A 22,262-nucleotide genomic window follows, 5' to 3' on the forward strand; every position below is an offset into this window, starting at 1 on the left:
ATCGTGAATCACTAAATCATTTATAAGATGTAACGCTTTAAATCTTGTGTCAGTAGCAGCTAATTATGTGTCAAAGGGAGTATCTGTTTGCAAAGAAGTTACAGCTTAATTTCTTAATACACTTAAAAAAACAGGACCTATACACATGCATCAATGCAGAGATGTGCTGCCCGTGGACATGACTATCAGGAGCAAATACTAAACGTCCAACCGTGTATATATCAGAGGGCCTGAAAGACATTATTTGACTGTAAAATCTAAACTTTTCCAGCAAACACGCAGTATAACAACAGGATTATAAATGGAAGTAAACAAAGTCCCCCTTAAATCCCTGCCCTGTTAAATGAGACATTTTCTTGGCTGACCTTCTTGATGAAGGCCACAGAGAAAGTGTCCCAGGAGACGATGCCGTGGTCCATCAGCTCCACGAAGGCCGTCAAAGTGAAAGACAGCAGGTCGCCAAAACTACGAGACAACACACATAGACCATAGGAAACGTCTCTCCAGCAGATGGTTTGGAACAGTGTATAGCTGCAAAGCCCAGATGGCGTGGAGCATAACGGGGTAATAAGCGGTCAGCAGAGACAGAGAGAGGGGTGGCGAAGAGGAGGAGAGGGGGCAAGAGGACCACGGGATTAATTCTGCAACCAGGCTTACTGAAAAAAGACGGAGAAAACAGGTAGAGAGGAAGAAATGGGAAAGAGGTTTTGCGATGCAGTGCAGACAGACTGGCCTTCAAACAAACAGCAGGGGCCGTCAGAAGGCCAGCAGGAGCCGGGCAGCACAGTGCGGCGTTCAATCAGGACCAGAAAGCTACATAACAGAGTGAAGTCATGCAGTTACACAAACATCAGGAGAAATAAATCACTCTGCCTCAGTCACAGGAGGCCAAAGCAGGGAACACATTAAACAGCTGTTATATTCAAGACACATCGCTGCTGGAAGGACTGAGTGAGGAATTTAGAAATACTAATAAAAAAATGAAACTTATGGTTAGACAGCTTGAAGTTACTTCTGCTATTTTGTGTTAAAAAAAACTGTTTAGTAAGCTTTAAACTTTCTGATGTTTTCTATAGGTTTTACAATACTGCCCTCTACTGCTTAGGATTGGCATTGCACCCTTCAGGCTTTTGTTGGTTATTATTGTTGTACTTGCAATGTTTCAAGGTGACCTATGGTGCTATAGTTAATGCAAAATATGTTTCCATCTGTAATATTAAATCTAAACTCTTTTTGAGAGCGCAATAATCTGATGATGCAGTTTCATATTTCATAATGAATGTTAAAGTTAGTCTGCAGAGCTGAAATACGGACAACCAGCAAGGACAACCAACCACAAAGGAAAATAAAAATGGAAGAAATATTCAAGATACAAATATTCCTAAAGTGGATCAACAGTTAAATAGGCGATTAGTAACCCACAGGAGAACAAGACTTTTGCAGATGGTACTGGGCATTTAGATAACATACTGTCGTTAACTACACAATGCTACATGCAATCATAGCCATTAGAGGTTAGAGTCAATAGAGTAAAGGAAACCTTGTTGATGGATGGATTAAGTTCCTGTGGTGATAGAGGCTACTGTTGTTGAAGAGAAAGTAAGAAAAGCAGCTGAACAGCCCCTCGCAGACAATCCCCTCACCCTGAGCAGCACCGTGTGTAAAGAACGCCAAGATTTAATTCAGGGGGACTTGTACCAAAAGTACAGTAATAATACATGCAGCTGTATTGAACCTTTAATTTAAAAACAGCAATTCATTATTATTATTTTTGAAGTTTTCAGAAATAAATCTTGGCTTTCTTTCAGTCTGGATTGAAGAATTAGGAAGTTGTTTGAGTCCGTTGCCCAAAAAACACATGCAGAAAAAAAAGAAATGCGACACCGATTTAGAAATGGAAGCCTGGAAGTATAATTTCCCATAAGGCACATGGGCTCGAGTCTTAATCATGCAGACTCAGCCATCAGTTAGGAAGAGCACAGAGACATTACCCGGCTGGGGGGGGGGGCTTACCAGGGCTTCATTATCTTCTGTAGTTTCTGATAGCGTCTGCAAAGATTTGAGAAACTTTGGTGTCACAGTTGGGAAACAAACAACCAGATCTTCTAGCCATCACAGAGCAGGGAAACAACACACATCACAACCTGGTGTCAAGACATCCCTGAAAGAAGAAACCAGAGCCCCAGCAAGTCCAATCTATTACACATCATACAAATGATTTCTGACTGTATAAATTCAGACACAAGAATACTTAAACATTTCATTCAACATACACTTTCATACACTGACCTGTGGTGAATACGTTTAACAAGTAATCCCACTCAGACCTTAAAAGCATGCCAAGCAGAAACAAATGAAAAAGTAGTTTGCTGCCAACCGTCACTGTCACGCAGCGAGCTTTGGTAGAGATGCACAGTGCACAGAAATGATCAAACAACGCTTTCATTTCACACATTCGGTCTTATAAATAAAATGCTGCAGCAATTAAGTTACACACAAATGAGGACACTTCATTGGGGCTACTTCTTCCGTAGAAATTAGTTCGAAAGAAAATGCTTGACACGGGCATGCTTTAAGGGAACTAATTTAAATTCACCTCCATTTTACAGCAGAACTCTAAAGCTGTGCTAATACAACAAAATCTGTGAGAAAATGTGTTGATTATTTTAATTTGGGTGAACTAAAATCCCTCCGGCACTCCCTTGTGAAAGTACTAACACCTCTTATTAAGCTGGTTGAGGTTGCACTGTACATTCTCAACACCTACCGAGTCAAAGCACGTCACATGTTCCACGTTTTAATCAGCAGAGGGCGACGTCTGCCTTTCCCTTGTGGTGCTTTGTGTGGGCAACAGCAGCAGCAGCAGCCTGCCAACTTATTTCCACATGAATACAGTACATCTCTGGTAGAAGCTTGAGATCACAGCACCGCTCTGCCCTCTTGAGTCTCCAGCACTGAGCCTCTTGAATAATTACAGTTCACCAAGTTGGTTGGCAGGCACACTAATGAGTGTGTGTGTGTGTGTGTGTTTTAGACACTGATACCTATCTGTGTGTCTGTGTTTCATAAGCTCCTTCTGTTGAGATGGAAAGGCAGCAGAGCCTCTCTCTCTCTCTCCCTCACGCACACACACACACACACACACACGCATGCCACTCTCAAACACTCCAGTGCTGAATAGCTGATGTGATGTTAATCTACATAAAAACATATTTAATGAAAGAGCCAGGAGCAGAGTGGACTCAACATCAGTGCTGCTGTGATGGCTCCCAGCAGTAAGATCAGATAAGGGTCAAATATTTGCTAATTTGAACATTTATGCAAAAAGAGAAGAGGCTTCAATGATTTCCTGTCAAATAGTAGAAGTGAGCGTAATGCTGGAGGTGCTGCTGTCTCATACCCAGAAATGGGAGATCATTAAGTGGTTTCTGCTGAAGACGCGGCATTAGACATCTGACCGGAATTTGACCCTTTATGTACACACATGAAAGGAGAAATCCTCCAGCTTAACAAAGTGTTGCTCAATTAATAGAATCCAGCACCAATAATTGTTTGCAATGCTTTGCAGAGTTCCCTGCCAGCGTTAATCAGTGTGTGCTTGTGTCTTGTTTGGGTATAATATATACAGTAATAATAGTAAGAGCATATTTGACCTTTAGTGAGTGCACCCTTACAACATGAGTGTGTCTTTGAAGAAAAAACTCCTTATGCAAGCAAACAATTCTTCAGTCCAGCTCTTCTCTCGCTGGGTACAAAGTGATGACAAATGAGAGATGCATGAGGCAGAAAACGAGAGCGTCCCGGGCGGTTGAATACCGCTGCTGCTGCTGCTGCCCTCCCTGCCAGTTTGCACCATATATGTCTGCTTGTGTGCGCACACATTTGCCCTCCTCCTGTAACTTTCCTCTGGGTTATTACTCTGACTGAAGCCCCGCACTCACACAGCATGCTACCGGAGCAAGCAAACACAAACACACACACACAAACACACACACACTTCCCACTGGCATCACGGCTGAGAAATTCCACCTCAGCGAAAAATGTCCTCGCTTTAACCTTCAGTTGAGACGGTCTCCGGAGCCCTCCACTGCCAACGCACACACGCGGCGAGTTGTTGGATCTGCTGAACAGTCAGAAACTCTCTTCTCCTCTGTTGTGTGTAATGTCACTATCATGGTCAGTGAAGGCAAACAGGAACCCCTGGGCATGTTCTTCTCAAGCCAGTTCTGCTCTTTTCAGCTTCTGGATGACACCTTCAGAGTGTGTAAAGGGATCACGGCCTGGCTGTGGATGCTGTGCCTCTGTAGCTATGCTGCAGGCTCAACTGGGCGTAGCTGACGTAGACTTCCTCAAACATGTAACAGTGCAATCACAGAGATATTACACGGAGACGGGAAGAATTGTGATCGAGGTTGGGCTTATTGTGTTTTTGTTGATAGACGACCTCAAACAATTTAAAGAGAGGCTCTGTCATTTTTCTCCTGTTTGGTTTGACATGTATTTCCACAGCAAGCTAGTGTCACAAGGTGAATGTAAGAATTGAAGTTTTTCTTCATGAACACGGCCCGATAATGAGTTCTAGTGTGTCGGTGGTGCAATCAATTCCCACACTAAAGGCAACTACAGACGGCCAGCTGCTGCAAAAGATGACTTGAGGAGTGGCACTGAACTGTCAGAATAGACGGTGCAACTGTCTCACTGACCTCAGATTTGGGTAAAACTAAGAGCGAGACATTCTTTGCCAAAACCCACAATCGACTTAAATCAGGTGAAATAAAAAAAAATCACGAGCTTAGTATAGGAAACCACTGGAGATCTATATTCTTCTAATCTACTACTGTCCCTTGGCCGCCCTAATAAATTCCTCACACAAAGAGGAACGAGAAATCAAAGGAGAACACTGTAGTGACGAAATGCAAACCGACAAAAGAGATGGTCGGACGATTGACTTACTCAGTCCCACTCTCCACCATCAGAGTGAGCAGGGAGATGCCGTCCAGGTTGATGAACTCTTGGGCGAAGGTGATGTCCCTCGACGCGTTGGCCAGTTCCTTCAGAGACTCCAGCTTGGCGTCCATGCTGGACGACTGGATCCGTTCATGGAGCTGGATTGCAGTCTGGTACTAGAGTGGAAAGTAGAAAGGTGAATAATAAATAACAAATGCCTTGGGATAATACAAAAACAAGTTTCCTCTCTGTGCATCCACAATGACCAGTGCTCTTATGTAGTTATAAGGACATTTTGCAAAGAAATAAAACTCACAGGAGAGGTGGTCAAGCGCAGGATTGATCCATTCTTAATGTCATTGCGATTCTGTGGAGATTTACAAGAATGAAAGTTAGTTTTTTTTTTTACCTTGGATACTGCTGCCTGGAGTTAAAAAACGGATAACCAAACCTTTTCTGTGATGTAGAAATTTGTGGCATCAGCGATCTGCAGAGCAAAGTTTTCATGGTTCCCCAAAGACCACCTAAAATCCATTGGATGGAGAGAAATAAACTTTGCATAATTGGTATTAAAGGAGGGGACATACTGTGTGAAATACAGCTAATACAATTTTAGTACGGAGATAGAGAGAGAGGGCTTTTTGCAAGAAGCCCTAAGAGAATTATTTTCCAACCAAAAAGGCATGCAGACACATAAAAAAGCTAATGCAGACTTACCCCTCACACACTTCTTTAATGATGGCTGAGAGAGGCTTTTTCTGTGGAGAAAGGCAAAACTACATTTAGACCACAGTCCAACTCGGAGTTCCTAAAATAGTCGTCAACTCAGATCGAGCTGCAATTATTTTATATAACAGGACCGACGCACTGAGAGGCTGTTCTACAGGAGCCTGTGTTTAACTGTCTGATGTGGGATCACTGACCATGTCTGCTGCGCCATTTCATTTCATAGTATTGGATGTGAAACTGCTTCCAGATCAGCAGCTGTGATGTTCTGCTCCACATGGGCGGGAAAGTAAGGGACTCAAGTACTGTCCGAGAAAAGTTTGAGTTTGAGGAACGTCTAATCTATACTAGAGAGGAAATACTGCACTTTTTACTTCATTATAAACATAAGGCAGCTATAGTTACATACAAAACATATGATCAGTTTCTAAAATAGCGTGTTAATGTGTAATAATGTGTTTTTATTGATTAAACTATGGTACGGCTGGTGACTGTTTAAGCATTTTTGATGCTTTGGGTACCAAAGAAACATTTTTGGATACTTCGTGGAACATAATGCGGTTATGCTCAGTTTTTTTCCCCATTTATAAAATATGAAAATCTTCTCAATGGCTTGATGCACTTTTGGTTTGGCCTGTCACGATCATTTTAATGTATCGACTTATCGTGCGATTTCTGGAGATCACATATAACATTTTCGCTGTCCTCGATATTGCCCGTTGTGTTTACGTGCCCGTTTGTTTCATAACAATGTCACCAACATCTTAGCTAACGTGTTGCCAGAATAAACAGCATAAGGATATATATATATTATATCTATGTTTTATTGATTTAGAATATTGTTTTAACCTTCCACTATCAATGTCTGAAATTTCTAAAATAATTAAGAGTTCATTGCTCTTTTAATAGGACTTGCATTATTATGGTATTATATTATCTCTGGGACAATATATCATGCAAGTCAAGTAGCGGTTGTGACCCACTTTCAGTTGCATTTTGGGAAATCTGTGCTCAAGACTAAACCCCTCCAAGTCTGACCATTGTGTGTTGTTCTTAATTCTGTCCTCTGTGAGTCTCCCAACTTTTCAAAGGAACAATGCTCAATCTCTGGAGCAACCCTTTCACATTGTAGCACAGCTACTTTTACTAAAGTAAAAGTTCTGAATACAGCACTGCCCCTAGTACCGCTCCTCCATCTACCAGCCCTGTTTACATCCATGTCTTATCCATCACAATGATTGTGTTGTTGCTTCACCGGGGATTACCCTGAGCAACGAGAGAGGCTGCTTCAAAAGAGCAAAAGCTGTAGTGATGAAGATGTACAGAGAGAAGATAATGGTGGCAGGATGACGGGCACACAGTGGATGACAGGGAAACAAAGGCAGAGAGGTGACAGAAGAAGAGAGTGGGCTTTTATGTGAACAGAAGATTTTAGAAATGAGAAATACGCAAACTGAATAAGATGAAGGGAAAACAACAGCAAACACAGGAAGGAGGAGAGTGGATGATAATAGTGAGAGCGCAGCAGAGTGGTTGTTGAACAGAGAGAAAGAGGAATTGGAGGAAAATGACGAGCAAGCAAAGTGCATATGGAGGGATGAGGCGACAAATATAAGGCGTGTGTGTGTGTGTGTGTGTGTGTGTGTGTGTGTGTGTGTGTGTGTGTGTGCATAATGCCAGGCAGTATTAGCTTAATCTCTGCCCGCTCGCCACTGCAGTCATCCTCAGGCTCTCTGGGACCTACAGGACGCTGCCAGACTACACTGAACACGCACACATGTTCAAAAGTACTCTAGAACAGAACAGGGTATCTGTGGGTTTCAAAAAGCAATTTTATTACATTTTAATGTATTAAAAATGTTGGAACTGAATTTTAGACATAACATTAAAAAACAAGGACATACTACTAGATTAATCTAGGTTTATACAGCAAATGTTGAATTATTCTTAGTTCGACTGCAGGTTTTTAAATGAGCAGATCATTAATATGCTCACTCATCAAAGAAATAGCAACGGTTTATTAAAGACATTAAACCACTCGTGCATTGCTTGGAGCAATTCCTTCCCTCATACATGATCAAAGCGGTTTTTAAATTGTATTATTAATAACCTAATACATTTATAATATTTAAATTAGTTGCTATTTAAATAACATAAAAGGTAATAATAGATTAACACATGTGGAAAACTTTTCAGAACTTGTAATAAGTAAAAATGTTACTTAAAGTCTTTACACGTCTAACTTCTGCATTACCGGTGCACATCTTAGATCTTTTGCATTCTCCAACAATTAGTGTCATCAGTTAATTGATTAAGTGCTAGATTTGTGCATTCAAATGTGTTTTTCTTGCCTTAGAAGCTGGTTGTTTTGAGATGATCCCTTACCTCTGAATTGCATCTCAACAGAGATTATTTGACATAAATTGAAATTATTAACATAATCATACGCATCCTTTTTTAGTATATAATTCATTTGGACTGGCTTGACATTTAAATCTACAAATTTATGTTTTCCCGGTTATCCCTTGATCAGCTCTTTTCTCCTCTTCTTATGGCCTCTATCTGCTCATATCTTATTACTCTGAGGTCTGAACACATATTTATGTTCCCTGCTCATCATGCAGGAGTCACATTACCTCCACTATCCCATTTACATACTACTCTTCCCCTTCTCCATCACGTTTCCCACCACCACCTTAGCTAAAGTGTTCACCTTGTGCATTGGTATAAATGTCATAAGCAAAGCTGTAATCTACAGTGTACTGAAACATACACTGTATTAAATCAGATGTTCTTTAGCTCCTGTTAGCCGACACAATTCTGCTTTCTAACTAGGAAGATACCAAATACACTTCATGTCTTTCTTTCCACGGTCATGGTTACACAACAAGTCAACTTCTCCTGCTAGTGTCTCTGACTGATGGCAGCACCGTCTGCACATTCATTACACACATTTTAAACCGTTATTACACACAAGGGTACATTTTGTTGCATCTTTTTCTGCTCATTAAATATTTAAATTGTGCTGCTATTCTCGAGTCATTATGTGCACACTAAGAGGCCATAAAAAAACTAAATAACTTATTTTGGGTTTCTTACACATTCTGTCCCTGTCTGATTTACTGCCGCATTCAACTGCAGCAAGAACGCAACTTATTTATTACAGATGACTATCCTTTGCACTATAGTGAATATCGACAAATAAACATTTAATTCATCACTGAAGACTGCTTCATGCGCTTACAATCTATAAGTCATAAAAGCATACAATGAAGAAACACACTAAAAACATGCGAGAACATGGCATGGACGAGATTTTCCAAAGTGGTAATCTTTATAATCTAATGTACACATGAGAAGTACAGACGGAAACAAAATCTAATGTAAAAGTGATGGATTTCCAAACCACAAAAATGTATAAAAGCTGCTAAAACCAATAGCTTTCATATCGGAAGTGAATTGACTGACGACTTGTATGTCAAATGTGTGCGTTGCTCATCGTGAAGAACGAACAGATGATGATCATCCAACTCTGCAGCTCCGCTCTTCACAGCAGTTGAGCTTTTTTTGGGCTCATCCTTTCCATTTCTCGGCCGTAACTATTGTTTTGATCCAATCAATGCTCTCAATATCGTCGTCCGGCTGCGACGACAAAGCTTTGATAAACTCGCTGTATACTACCTGCTCAGCAGACAGAAAAGGTCTGTGACCAGCTGGTAAACAAAGTGCAACATTTGGCAGCTCGAGAGCTGATATTTCCCTCAGGAGTTGGTGGAGAACAAAGCGGAGCTCCAAAGAGAGTGAAGATTAGACTTATACAATCATCTGAATGAATGATAATGTTGCTCCTTAACAGCTAGATGTGTAAATAACCAACTGCTTCCTTAAGTTTGCCATATCAGCTCAAAAGGTGAGGAAATATCCGAATGGAGTTTACGGCTCGTCACCGCTGCCCCGAGTGGCCAAACAAATCAGTTAATGCAGGTTTAACGATGTTTTTGTCACAGGACTTCGTCAGTCACGACAAAGATGTTTCTATAACCAACAACACCGTTTTTAAAAAAGGTTTAAGATCCATTTAGTTTTGCACTGCCTCACACAATAGTGTATCAAATACCATGACATTTTGCTTCCCTTTAGTTTGACTGAAATTCTCCTGCTTGTCTCCAAAAATCCCCGCAGACATAAACACCTTGTCCTCTCCCTGTTCTCCATTACATTTCTGATGAAAAAAAACAATATTACAATACTCTGCACTTGTACCAATTCCCCAGCGTTCCAGCACAAATGTTGGACTTTCGTGCCTTTGGGGCATTGAAGGTATTTGGAGAGATACTGAAATCACAGTGTAATTTATGACTGACACACACACACACACACACACACACACACAGACACACACACACACACACACACACACACACACACACACACACACACACTATACAGATGGATACACACATACACAGAGAAGGGATGTCAACACACACACACACACACACACACACACAGACGCATGAATAGTAACAAGTATGTGTGTTGCCACGCAAACACACCGACGCACAATTTCACTTATGCAGAGTTCTACCCACGGAAAAAAATAAATAAATAACAAAATACACACACAAATTCACATCTATCCAAACACACACACACACACACACACACACACTTTCTGTGGGTCTCAAGACAGCACGAGCAGATGAAGCCCACTCCCCATCGCATGACTCAGACAGCCATATGCTGCTGCAGGGCCTATTGTACAGAGGAGATGCAGAGGGATGTGGAAGAGGTGGGGGCTGATGGTGGAGGAGGCAAAGCGCAAGTATTACAGTTGCAACAAAAGATGGGGAGGAGGAGTGAGGGGGGGAACGAAAAGGAGAGAAAGCTAAGGAAGACAAGGGGGAGGATGCAACAGATAGGAGGAACAAGAGAAGGATGACAGGGAGAGATAAGAGCATTAGAGAAAAACAGAGGAAGGGGAGGAGGAGGAGGAGAGGTGGCCGAGTAAAACGAAAGACATTCAGACTGCAGCACCCTGCTGATAACGGGTCATTAAAAACTACATCCCTAAATTCACACTCGAGTGCCTTAAGGACCTCATGGCAAACCCAGAAGCACATGTACTCCGTAGTTCAATGTTTCATTCAGTAGTTAGTCCATTGAGAAGGGTAATCGTGGCTCCAGTTGCCAGGGTGACTCACAGCTTGTACAATCATTAGCCCATCTGTGAGTCACACAGAGAATAGGCCATTTTACACACTGTATGTGTAATAATAACGTAACAGTAAACATGTCATGTCAGTAAACATGTCATATATACATATATATATATAGAGTGTGTCAGAGCCTCAACCATCACATTCAATGTAATGTCTTCATAGTCATGTCAAAGCCGCGGCTGTGTTGCCTCTTAAACCTCTCTAATTAAGGCACATCCTTTTGGTCATTAGTATAATTGTTAGGAACAATCCGATCACATCCGCCTACCCCTTCAAGACATACAGTACACACACACACCCCCACACACATTTTAACTACTTTCACTGTACCCACAGCAGCAGCAGATTACTGTACAAATACTGTGTTCAGACAAAAGAGTGTCACAAAGACAGAACGTTTGCTCGGTGTTGTCGTCTAAATGTGACCTCTGTGGATTTAAAGGACAGTAAAGTGTGCCGATAAGTCTTTTTTTTTGTGCTCAGACAACCTACCTGGTCTATCTCCATGAGCTTGGGGAAGGCCCCCGGCCACTCAATGGCCACCTTGACGGTGTCTGCCGGCGGCGGCATGGCTGACGTGGGGGGAGGGGGAGGGAGGGAGGGGGGGGGGGGGAGTTGGGTGGTGTGGGTCTCGCGGCCTCACCCCTCGGTCACTACTTCTGGCGGTAGCTCATCCAAACCTGCAGGACCAGAGAGAAGGAGAGGATGGAAAAGGAGACAGAGGGTGGATGGGAATGAAAAGAGGGAAAAAGAGACAACAAGGCACATTAGTCAAGAACATGGTCTAGTTACTGGAGTTGTTTATTAGTGTCCAATGTGATTGTGGAGAAAGGTCGAGGAGAGCGTGGTCGAAAAACACAGAAGACGTGAGTACAGTGCAGCTGGTAGATTCACATTGGCAGTAGAAGCTACTGAACAACTCAAACCAATAATTCACTTTCACGCAACATTTAAGGTTTTCGAGGAAATGAGTCAATTTACCTACTTACACCAGTTTACTGATATTTGTGCCCCACACTCAAAAAGTTCAAACACCGACTCCTTATATCACCATCTGAGGTCAGGCTTCCCAGCTGCAATGTATAAAAGGTCTATCATCAGTGCTCGCATAGAAAGCACACAGGCATTACCTGCCATCCTTCGTCATCAGCCCACAACGAGAACACACGAGCCTGTTTGTGTGCCGTCAAGGTTGACATTCAAAGCTAAACAGTCCGTGCAAATTCCTCCAAAATACCAGTTAGAATGTGCATTTGAAAATGATTTTATCGTCCCAACACCATGTTCTACAAACTAAAGCAGACAAACTGATTTTTTTTATCCGTCCTCTGAGGTGATTTCTTTTCCAAGCGGCACCCTATTTAATTTGCAGTTGTTGACACAAAGAACATTAAGACGTGCTGGTGGGACAGCTTAATTCCACTCAAAGTTTAACTGCTAATGAGGTCACAGCAGGTGAGTGAATAGAAAAGTTGTTTTTTTTAATAAGATCTTCTTTGTTTCACTGAGTCCTTTCCTCAGTTCAGTCATTTAAACACAGAAAGACACAAACCACCTTTCGAGGCTTAAAGTATGAGACTCCTTTTAGCTATTTCAACAGGAATAAAAGGTGCAAGTGTCGCTGCAGTTCTAGAGATGAAACAACTCTGTGATGATGCAGCACTTTAGCTACAATAGCCAGTAAGCAATGCAGGAAAGAAACAGCTTTTAAAGCAGCTTATAGTACAGAGATTCCTCCTCTGCTTGTAGGAGTATTCCTCCAATTTAACACATGAAGGTCAGCACAAGACAGCCTGTGAAAACATTTGTGTCTTCTGTGGCAGGACCATTATACAGCATCTGTGAATATTAGCATATTGCAGGTATCAGGCGATATGTAACAAGACATTGTAGTATAGAAATGCAAAATATGTCTTTTAAGTCATTTAGAAACAGTGCCTCCATCGCATAGTTTGTCCAGCAGGGAGTATTTCAACTATAAAATGTCTAGCTCAGTACATATCTTTAGTAATAGTCACATTTAAGGGCTCTTTATCAAAAAGGTTATTTTTATGCGTGCGTGTTTGTGTGTGTGTGTGTGTGTTTGTCCTAGAAATATTGGCAGATATATTGCCATCAGATCTTTATAAATTCTCAAATATAAATATTGGTGTTCAGTCTCATAAATCCAGTAGCTGTCAGTCTGGAGACAGTTTGTTGTTTTCTCCAAACTATAGATGTGGGTGTTTATCAGGCAGGGAGGGGCTTTTTAATTATTATTTTCCTGGCTTTCAAGCCCCCCCCCTCCTTATGCTGCAATATCAAATAAATCAGCAGTAGAGATGCCAGGGAAATTAAAAACAGGATTCAAAGGAAATGGATGGAGAGTGGACAAGGAGGGACAGATCGTAAGGCGAGTTAAGAGCTTACGTTGGACATTCATTTCCCACTGAGCCACACTTAGAGACACAAGAAATAAAGACCGACATGTCTTTCACTAGTCAAAACGCAACTGAAATGCACAAACAGACTCTGAATCTGTCCTTGGTTCATACGCATAAAAACCAGCATGCGAACACACACACACACACACACACACACCTTCAAATATTGAACCTGTATCCTCCTGGGTGGCCCCTCGCTGGCTTCTGTGCAGAGGACCACTGTGATATCTGACAGCGACACCGACAGCCGGCTTGACCTGAAACCCCGTGGCTTTCTAAAATAAGCCAGTCAGAAGAAGCTCCATGGTGGAAAAAACTGCCAAATCAGTCACTCCAAGCCCCACAGGGGTAGCTGGGTAAAGCCACATGGGTGTGCCCGCAGGGGGTCTCATAAAACCCACCATCACACAGTTATCAAAGTGGAAAATGTACCAGAGATGTCCCCAAAACCGACTGAGGAAGCCATCAATAATTTACCTTCCCGGATCATCCTAGTTCCTGGTTTAGAAGCCCGTTTTCATATTTAATCTCAATCCCTGATGGCTCAGGGTAATTCCTGGGAGAAGACTAATGAGCAGAATAGTGCGAGTGTTGATCTGCGTGTGCACAGAACACGGACCAGAATAGTTTGTGTGCGCGCGTGTGTCTGGAGTCTGCGTGTGTTTGACGAGCATGTATTAATTTAAAGATTGTTTACGTAATGAGACTGGCCCGGCCTTGTGTGTGAGTCACCCCATAATGATCCACACAGCCTTTTATTCAAGGGCCCGTTGCCATGGCAGCCGCTGCATCAATAGCCGGAGATGTGGATGCATCTTTCTTTCCAAAGCGCGCGTCGTACTCAAGTCACGTTTGTCACAACTCCCCAAATATGACTCACTCCACCCCTCGGCTTTGAGTCTCCAACCAGTGAAATATGACCAAGTGTGTTCATCGAAGATTAGAGTGGTTTTGTGTCTTTTGTTAACTACTTTGTGAGACACTTTGTCCTCCGTTACCTCTCATCTGCAACCTTTAGCAGAGAAAAATCACTTCTGGTCACCATTGTTGAAAAAAAAAAACAAGTTGGTGAATAAGATGTGGAGAGAGCCACTTAGAAAGAACACGGAGACGGGATTAGACGATAGATGTAAACTTGAACTGAACATATAGTTACACTTGATGGACTACTTGCTCAAAAAGAAACATGTCTAGTTGTAATAATATCAGCAGCACCATCCTGTTGATCTGTGTCAGAACAGAAAATGTCTCTAAAGACGAGCCTTACTCTATCTATGCAGAGAATGTGTGAATGGGTGATTCATACGGTTATATTCTACAGAGAACAGCATGCTAGTCATCTATGCAGATTATCCTCCTTCTCAATACTGACTGAAGACATGGAGAGGCAGTCAGTTGAAGCTATACAACTGCCACTCTTAGACAGACTGTCGTAACTCGTAACCGTGTTTCGTCTGCAGGGATTTCAATGTTGGTCTGCTGGTCCGTCTGAAATATCTCAACAACTATAGGATGGATTACTACGATATCTTGTACAGACATTTATGTTCCCCTCAGGATGAATCGCAAAAACTTTGGTCCCTTGATCCTCCGGCTTTTCAACTTGTGCCCCCATGAGGTTCACATTTTGTGGTTTTGAATGAAATGTTTCACCAGTTATATTTATGGAGGGATTGTTGTGAGATTGAGATCGACGATGAGTTATACCTGCTAAACTAATGACGTCCTCGTTAGCCTCAGCTGCACTTTGTGTTTTGGTGTTTTTTTTGTAAATTTTAGCACAAAGACATGCTCAATTAAGATGACAAGCACGGCGATTTTAAAGTTCTTTGAGCCTCACAGACCCGCGAGTATGGTTGGAGACTCTTTTCAACTCCAAAAAAGAGCAAACCTAAAAAGGGTCATTTTAGTTTATGACAACTTTGGTCATTCTTCGTAGTTTTGGCCATCGGCACTGCTAAAATTAACACCAATTTTGATGTCAAAGTCAATTTATGAGGCCTGATAATGTGGTGCTAACGGTCCAACTTGACAAGAAACATGAGCAGAAATTGGTCAGAGAGGTTTAAACAAACACAGGTTAGATTAGCCAAACTAAGATTATACTTTACAAGAGTGGAACGCTTTTTTGTTTGTGTGAAAAATAAGGCTTTTCTTCTGACAGAGGATTCACTTTGGTTCTCCAGCAAAGACAGCAAGTGTGTGTGTGTGTGTGTGTGTGTGTGTGTGTGTGTGTGTACGCGTGCATGTGTTCCGAGCACCTTGTCATCATTTTCCGAGAACTACAGATGACTCAGAGATGGACGGCCTTGAGGCTTATTGATTGGAGACACACACACACACACACGCACGCACGCACGCACGCACGCACGCACGCACGCACGCACGCACACGCGCACACACACACACACACACACACACACCTCATTGCTGACAGCCACAGTGAATCCCTTAAAAATGGGCTAAATGTAATTGAGCGACGCAGCGGTTCAACACCAGGGACGCACGATATGAGGGACATTTTCGGTAGGCGATGTTGAATATTACAGTAATGATATTACTTGCAATAAATAAACGGGTATTAAAGTGTACACAGTATTCTGCTAAAATGCAATAAATTATTAAAAAAAAATTAAAGGAAATGATTTCTATACATCTATTGAACTGAATACAGAAAGGCACCAACAAAAAACAAATGATAGTTGAATTTTAAGGTGATGTTTTCAGTGCAATATTGCAGTCTTTTAGCAATGTGTTGACCTAGTCAGTACACCAGCACACCATGAACACGGCTACAAATGGTCCAGCTCTCATTTGTTTTTCCTGCGATCGACACACACTGCTCCGGGGAACAACTTCGGCGCAACAAGGTTTCACGCTAATGTTCTCAGGTGTGTGTGTGTGTTTGTCTCATATATTCTCTACATGTCATCACGAGTGTTTACTACAGCCTGGGGGGCCGTGTATCAAATCCCAATCTGTCGCTCTGGCATCTAATCGCAGCCTCCTTACAGTGTAAATGAAACCTTGTTATGGAGCTAGCTGCTGTCAGAGCCCATCATGTAAGAGCAGCTGATTTACTGCAACCGGGTTCAGTTGAGTGAGTGTGTGTTTATTTTTCGCTCTGCCAGAGGTTTAAATGTATTTACAGAAGAATATTTTCAGGATCTGAGCCCGCTTCCTTCCTTTTCCTCTCTTTTCCACCGTTCATTCATTTGGTCGACCACGTCTGACGTTTCTCCGTTTCCTGCCAAGTCTCTTTCTCCTCAGTACAGCTTGTTTTTGCAGAATGACCACAAAACATATCAGACAGTTAAAAAACGTTAAACAGACTCTACAATCTCTTTTTTCATTCCTTCCATTGTTTAATTGCACTAACGCATGCAACACCATGCTGCCAAAACCGTCACACCACTCCGACCGGGCTGCAGTGCAGCAAGGTATTGTAATCTGTGAGTGTGTGAAGTTAATCTGTCTTCAAGCAATCGCCCACCTGCCGTAACCAGAGACGCATATGCGTCCTCGGGATTAGCTCCAAAAAAAAAAAAAAAAAAGAGTGTAAAAAAACAAAATCTCATGTTACCCTGTGATCTGATCTGGTGCCCGAGGTCAAAATTGAGGAACAAAACCATCAATAAAGAGGGGAGTATGGGTAAGAGGAGAGGAAACGGAGAAAGAGAGAAGGCTTGTGATTTGTTGGGCAGCAGAAGAGTGCCGGGTTTCACCTCAATAATTCATGCAATGTGAGGGTCACAGCGTCGGCAGAGGGAGGGAAAGAGAAAGAGAGGGGATGAAGGTGAGAAATGACACATGAGAGGACACAGAGAGGGAGGAAAGGACTGAGAAATAATAGAAAGTAAAGAACGGCAGACAAAGACAATATAAACTTTAGATAAACTGAATGAATACAAGAGGATGAAATAGAAAGGAGAGGAAAAAGAGCAAACGGAGCAAGTGAAGAAAAAAGATGATAGAAGAGCAAGAGATAAAGATGAGAGGGAAGAATAAGAGAAACGTCAGAACGGTTTAAGAAAGAAAGGTCTAATACTGGCAATAACTCTGCTACTATGGCATCATGGCACTTGCCTCACTACATTCTCCACCACTTTCTAATATCTTGCAACAACTTTCAAACATAATGTGGTGTGAAGAAATAAATATGCCTATTTGCTTTATTTACGTGACTTCCCTTTGAAGTGTAATTAAAAATGTTTAAGGAGTTGCTGGTGGAGGAAGTGGCAAACAGAGTGAGACCGGGGGGGGGGGGGGGGGGGGGGGCGGCGGCGGCATGAATATCAAGGGGAACATGATCCAAGTGGAGCACATCCTTTCCTGCCAGCTCCCCCCGGGGCTTTGTTATGAACCCTGATGGTGTGAGAGAACATGAGGCAGCAGTTGTTTTTCTGCACACAATGTCAATGTGACCAACCAGCGCTCAGCCTTTGTGAACACATTTACTAAACTGTTATCCTTCTTTTCCCCCCCCCCAAACTATGTCAACAACGTTAGGAGAGGTTAAGATGACCTCAGGCTTTTGCATTTAATTGTCACTTCATTTGGAGCACTCTGAGCAGCCTGGTCCTGATACAAAGTCTGATTCGATACTTAGATCCACCCAATTTTAAGCTGTATTTATTCTAAAAAGTAAAAACCTCCTTTTTTAGCCACTTTCACCCCACTCATACCATGAAGCAAGCAAGAGCATGAGGCCACCCTGACATCAAAATCGTTTTCTTAGGCTTCAAAAACGAATCCTCTTGAACTGTCACATCCTGTGCTATGGCTCTTGTGTGCTTAAGAGTGTGTGTGCAACATCAAGTTACACAACACCATTTTGGGCCTATATATAACCATGCTCTAGTATATGCAGACGTCTGTGTGTGGGTGTGTGTGTGTGTATTAACCTATGTGCTGGGTGGATTTCAAAAGAACCCCTTCTAGCGCTTCATCTGATGCTTCTACAAAGGGCCCGCCTCGCCGCAGGGGCCTCTGTGTGTGTGTGTGTGTGTGTGTGTGTGTGTGTGTGTGTGTGTGTGTGTGTGTGTGTGTGTGTGTGTGTGTGTGTGTGAGTGAGAGAGAGAGAGAGAGAGTGTGAGAAACAGCCGAGAAAAAGAGCACCATCCTTTATCAGAGAGCTGATACAAAAGGCCAGCGACATGTTGCTGAGGACTGAGTTATTGTTGCTCCGAGTGTGACGCCCACGCCCACAGACACACACACACGCACACACACACACACACACGGAGGATGGTCATGTTACACCCCTGAGGAGAGGTGTGTGCATGTCAGAAACACAAACTCACATAGTAACTTAACATCAATCTGAAATTCAGTGTTGTACCATCTCTGGTTCAAAGTTTCAAACTGTCAGACGAACTCAAGTACGGCCTCAAGCACCATCACGATCCAAATGTGTTGATTTGTATCCAATATTTACTTTTAGATTTTACATTTAATTTCATCGAAACTAGTTTGTTCAGGCGTTGACTCAATATGTGGATGTTTTCTTTATCAAAGACATTATATTTTTGGAGTATGTACCCCTGGTTTGGAATCATTGACAATATTAAAACAAAACAGTACAACATGACAGAAAGACAACACTGAATCTGAGAAACGCTCTTGTGGAATACCCAATCCCTCCCAAATACACATCCATACCCAACACCCAGCCCACAGGAAGGCTGCTGGCTCTAAGACAAAGGGCTGGAAAAACAGCTGCAAATAAAGGAAGAAGACAAAAGGAAAAGGGGGGGGGTAGGCTGAGGTCAGGGTTTAGAAATAGGGCTTCTAGATTCAACCAAAGGAGGAAGTGCCATGCTCTAAAAGGGTTAACATGCTAACAATATGCCAAGAAAACACCAAAAAGTTTCCTTAAACAACAACGCATCAAATGAGGACAGTTGATTTTATCCAATTGAGTATGACAGCTTCTAAAATGTGGCAGCCTGGTGACTTCTCTCTGTGGGCCTCTTCGTGTCACAAACTGGTTTCCACAAAAATATTGCAACAAGGATATCCTGTCAAACGTTGGTACCAGAAGCCGACCGACCTCCCGCAGAGGCGTGGACCAGCTAAGAGTGACTCTGGTGTGTGCGCGCGCGCGTACAAGCTACACCGCTGAATCTCCTGCATGTGCATCTAGAAAGTATCTGCACACCAGGCTGTACAGTGTATTGCTGAACGCGGCACAAGCGTAGCCTAAATAGCGTGTTGTGAGCAGAGCAAGCCAGCAGTTTGAGGTAAACAAAGTGAGTCAGAAAACAATTAGGAAGTACTTGGATGGGATCCTGCACACCCAGATAATCAAAACACTGGAACATTTAGAGACAAGGAGACACTTTCCAGAGGACAAGAAAACACGAGGCAAAATTAGGCCTACGGGCAGAAAACTAATCCATGATGTGTAATGTGAAGGAGCCTTCATATTGCCAAGTAACTACTTTACAATGCAGCAGATGTATCAGCAGTGTAAGCATACTCTCTCTCTAGCCTTTCCAAAATCATAAACATAAACCACATTTCCATCCTCCCCAAAACCATGAGGCCACAACGCTCAACGGTCTCAAAACGCATCCGTTCTTTGACGTTTCAATTCTTCTCTGGTTAGATGTGGAAAAAACCCCACGTTGAGTCCCATCTCGGATCGGCCAGCAGACATGCACAGCTCGCACCAAGACATTTACTTCTCCAAACTGCAAACGTCCAACCACAGCGTCCGTGCCCACTGGTGACACACTGGAGAGGAGAGGAGGCAGGAGAGTGCACGGAGCCGCACCCTGAGGCCTACTGCATCCTGTGTGCAGCGCGAAAGGAAGCGGTAAAATAAAAAAACACCATGAAGACGTGAGGACTCACCCGGAAAACTTGACAGCAAACTGGCTTGCTCGTTCTTCTCCTAATCAAGCCACGTCTTGTTCAAAACAACTGCTTGAAGCGGAGAGAGAAGGCGACTCTTTTTCTTAATCGACTTTAGTCTGAGTATCTTCCCGCAAGCGAAGTGCCCTCAGCATCATAAGCCATCGACAAAGACTTCACCACGGTTTGTGCAGTGCTTTGCCGCGGGCAAAGCGAGACTGCTGAGAGAGACAGACAGAAGGAGGAAGTAGGCGTTTTGTCGAGAGAAGAGGAAACGGGTCTGTCAGACAAAAAAAGCGGCAACATTTAAAGATAAAATGACAGCGAGTAAGAAAAACCTAATCCAAGTGGGAAGAAAGAAACCCTGCATCCCTAGCAATTAAACATGATTGGATAAATCAACGGCAAACCTATCTCATAAATATATCATTAGTGTTGCCCTGCTCAGGTGCATTGCTGTGAGAATAAACAACTGGAGCCTTTTAACAGGTTAGCTTCGCATTGGACACAGCGGGCCTGGATCTGTCTCGAGGAAACTAAATCCCCCCGAGCAGCAGCTCTGAACCTCACTGATCACTTTATAGCTAGTTTGTTTAATTCGTACGAAGAAAGACGAGACGTTGAGGTTTTACTTGGGGTTATGTGCTGGAATACTTCTGGGCCGGGCGCAAATAACTACCGTGAGCAAAGTTTATGCACTTCAGGTTTTGCATGAATGAAACCAAAGATAGAGAAGGTGTTGTAGCTGATGCCATTCCCCAGGTTTCAGCTGACCAGGAAGAGGCCTGATAATCACTTCCCAACCACATAATACAGAAATAATTAGAAAGTGTCTCAACAATGAAAAAGTGCCTTTTCCATAATAAACTAAATTCCTATTCGAAATGTGTATTGAGAAGGGCCTTAAAACCAGAGTTTTGGGCTGAATCTGCTCAAATTAATTGGAAAATGGGAAATGATGGCAAGTACCAAAGAATGAGGGACAGCCACGGTGTTAATAAGTGAACTTTAGAGGTGCTCAAAGGTCGATATGGTTCCTTTTGGAAGGAGCCAAGTAAGTAGTTTCCCCCTATTTCCAGTCTAGCTAAGCTAATCGGCTGCTGGCTGCAGCCCTACATTTGCTGGACAGATATGAGGTAAATATGTGTATTTAACCACTGCTTTAATGATTTACCCTGAAAACAAATTCAGTGAATCTCACTCTTCACAGCAGTCAACCAAACCTGTGAGAGACACAATAAAACCCCCAAAACATCTTTAGGAATGTACATCAGACATGGAATAAGTGGTGTCGCTTTTACAGCAAAGTTAGATTCAATGAAGCAGTTAATGTTCAAAGACTGTTGTAATCACCTGCTCTCTGGCAAACGCTTTCACTTCTCCTCCGTCACCACTGATGCAACAGTGAGAACAGTCTACAACAGCAGAGCGAGTCAGACGGTTTACACACCGTCACAAAGCGACCACCGATCCACGAGCAAAGAGGCTAAACGCCCAAATGAAACATTTACTGTTCGAGGAGGGCAATGACATCTTCATTTCAGACTGGGAGCTCAACGGGCCATCTGTGCAAGTGTCACACAAAAACAGATGTTTACTCCACCCATGCTGAGGTCAACCTCGGTTCGTATGAATCTCATAAATGCACGCGTCCAGGACTTTCGGCTCTGACTCAAACTCCTTAGAGCCTCAGAAAGACAAGCGTCCAAGACACAGCCCCAAGTAGAAAAACATTTCAACACAGCAACACCAGTGAACAAACAACACGCTAATAGAAACCGATCCCATCCTCATCTGGTTTTTGTCTTGTGCCAAGCAGAGAAAATAAGGGAAAGAGGACACGGCTGTGCTTGAGTCGAGCCGTCATGTGCTTCGGTTTGGCCTCGACGAAAAAAAAAACGACCAAATTTCATGGAGATCTGAGGAAGTGAAAAAAAGTTCAGCGGACCTTTGCCACTAATGAATTCTTGCAGGACAGCTGAGAATATTTTTTGTGATTTACAAACGGAGTGAAAGTCTGCCGAGTCAGAGATCTCACTGGGGACTCTGCCCAACTCCATGTCAAAGCTTTAATCATCTATCCAAA

General features: G+C 42.7%; 1 protein-coding gene across 1 annotated transcript in view; it reads right to left on the reverse strand.

The window, feature by feature from the left end:
- elmo1 (engulfment and cell motility 1 (ced-12 homolog, C. elegans)) overlaps positions 1-20,280 on the reverse strand; it is a 73,459-nt gene extending 53,179 nt beyond the window's left edge. Inside the window, exons 1-8 of the mRNA XM_079175710.1 lie at positions 20,177-20,280; positions 11,388-11,575; positions 5,665-5,705; positions 5,399-5,471; positions 5,264-5,314; positions 4,954-5,123; positions 2,014-2,049; positions 366-465 (exon numbers count right to left, since the gene is read on the reverse strand). Coding sequence (XP_079031836.1) covers positions 366-465; positions 2,014-2,049; positions 4,954-5,123; positions 5,264-5,314; positions 5,399-5,471; positions 5,665-5,705; positions 11,388-11,465 — 549 coding nt within the window. The 5' untranslated portion in view covers positions 11,466-11,575; positions 20,177-20,280. The remainder of the gene's footprint in view (positions 1-365; positions 466-2,013; positions 2,050-4,953; positions 5,124-5,263; positions 5,315-5,398; positions 5,472-5,664; positions 5,706-11,387; positions 11,576-20,176) is intronic.
- Between the last annotated feature and the right edge of the window lie 1,982 nt (positions 20,281-22,262).

The sequence above is a fragment of the Pholis gunnellus genome (assembly GCF_910591455.1).
Source record: "Pholis gunnellus genome assembly, chromosome: 16".
Taxonomy (NCBI): Eukaryota; Metazoa; Chordata; class Actinopteri; order Perciformes; family Pholidae; genus Pholis; species Pholis gunnellus.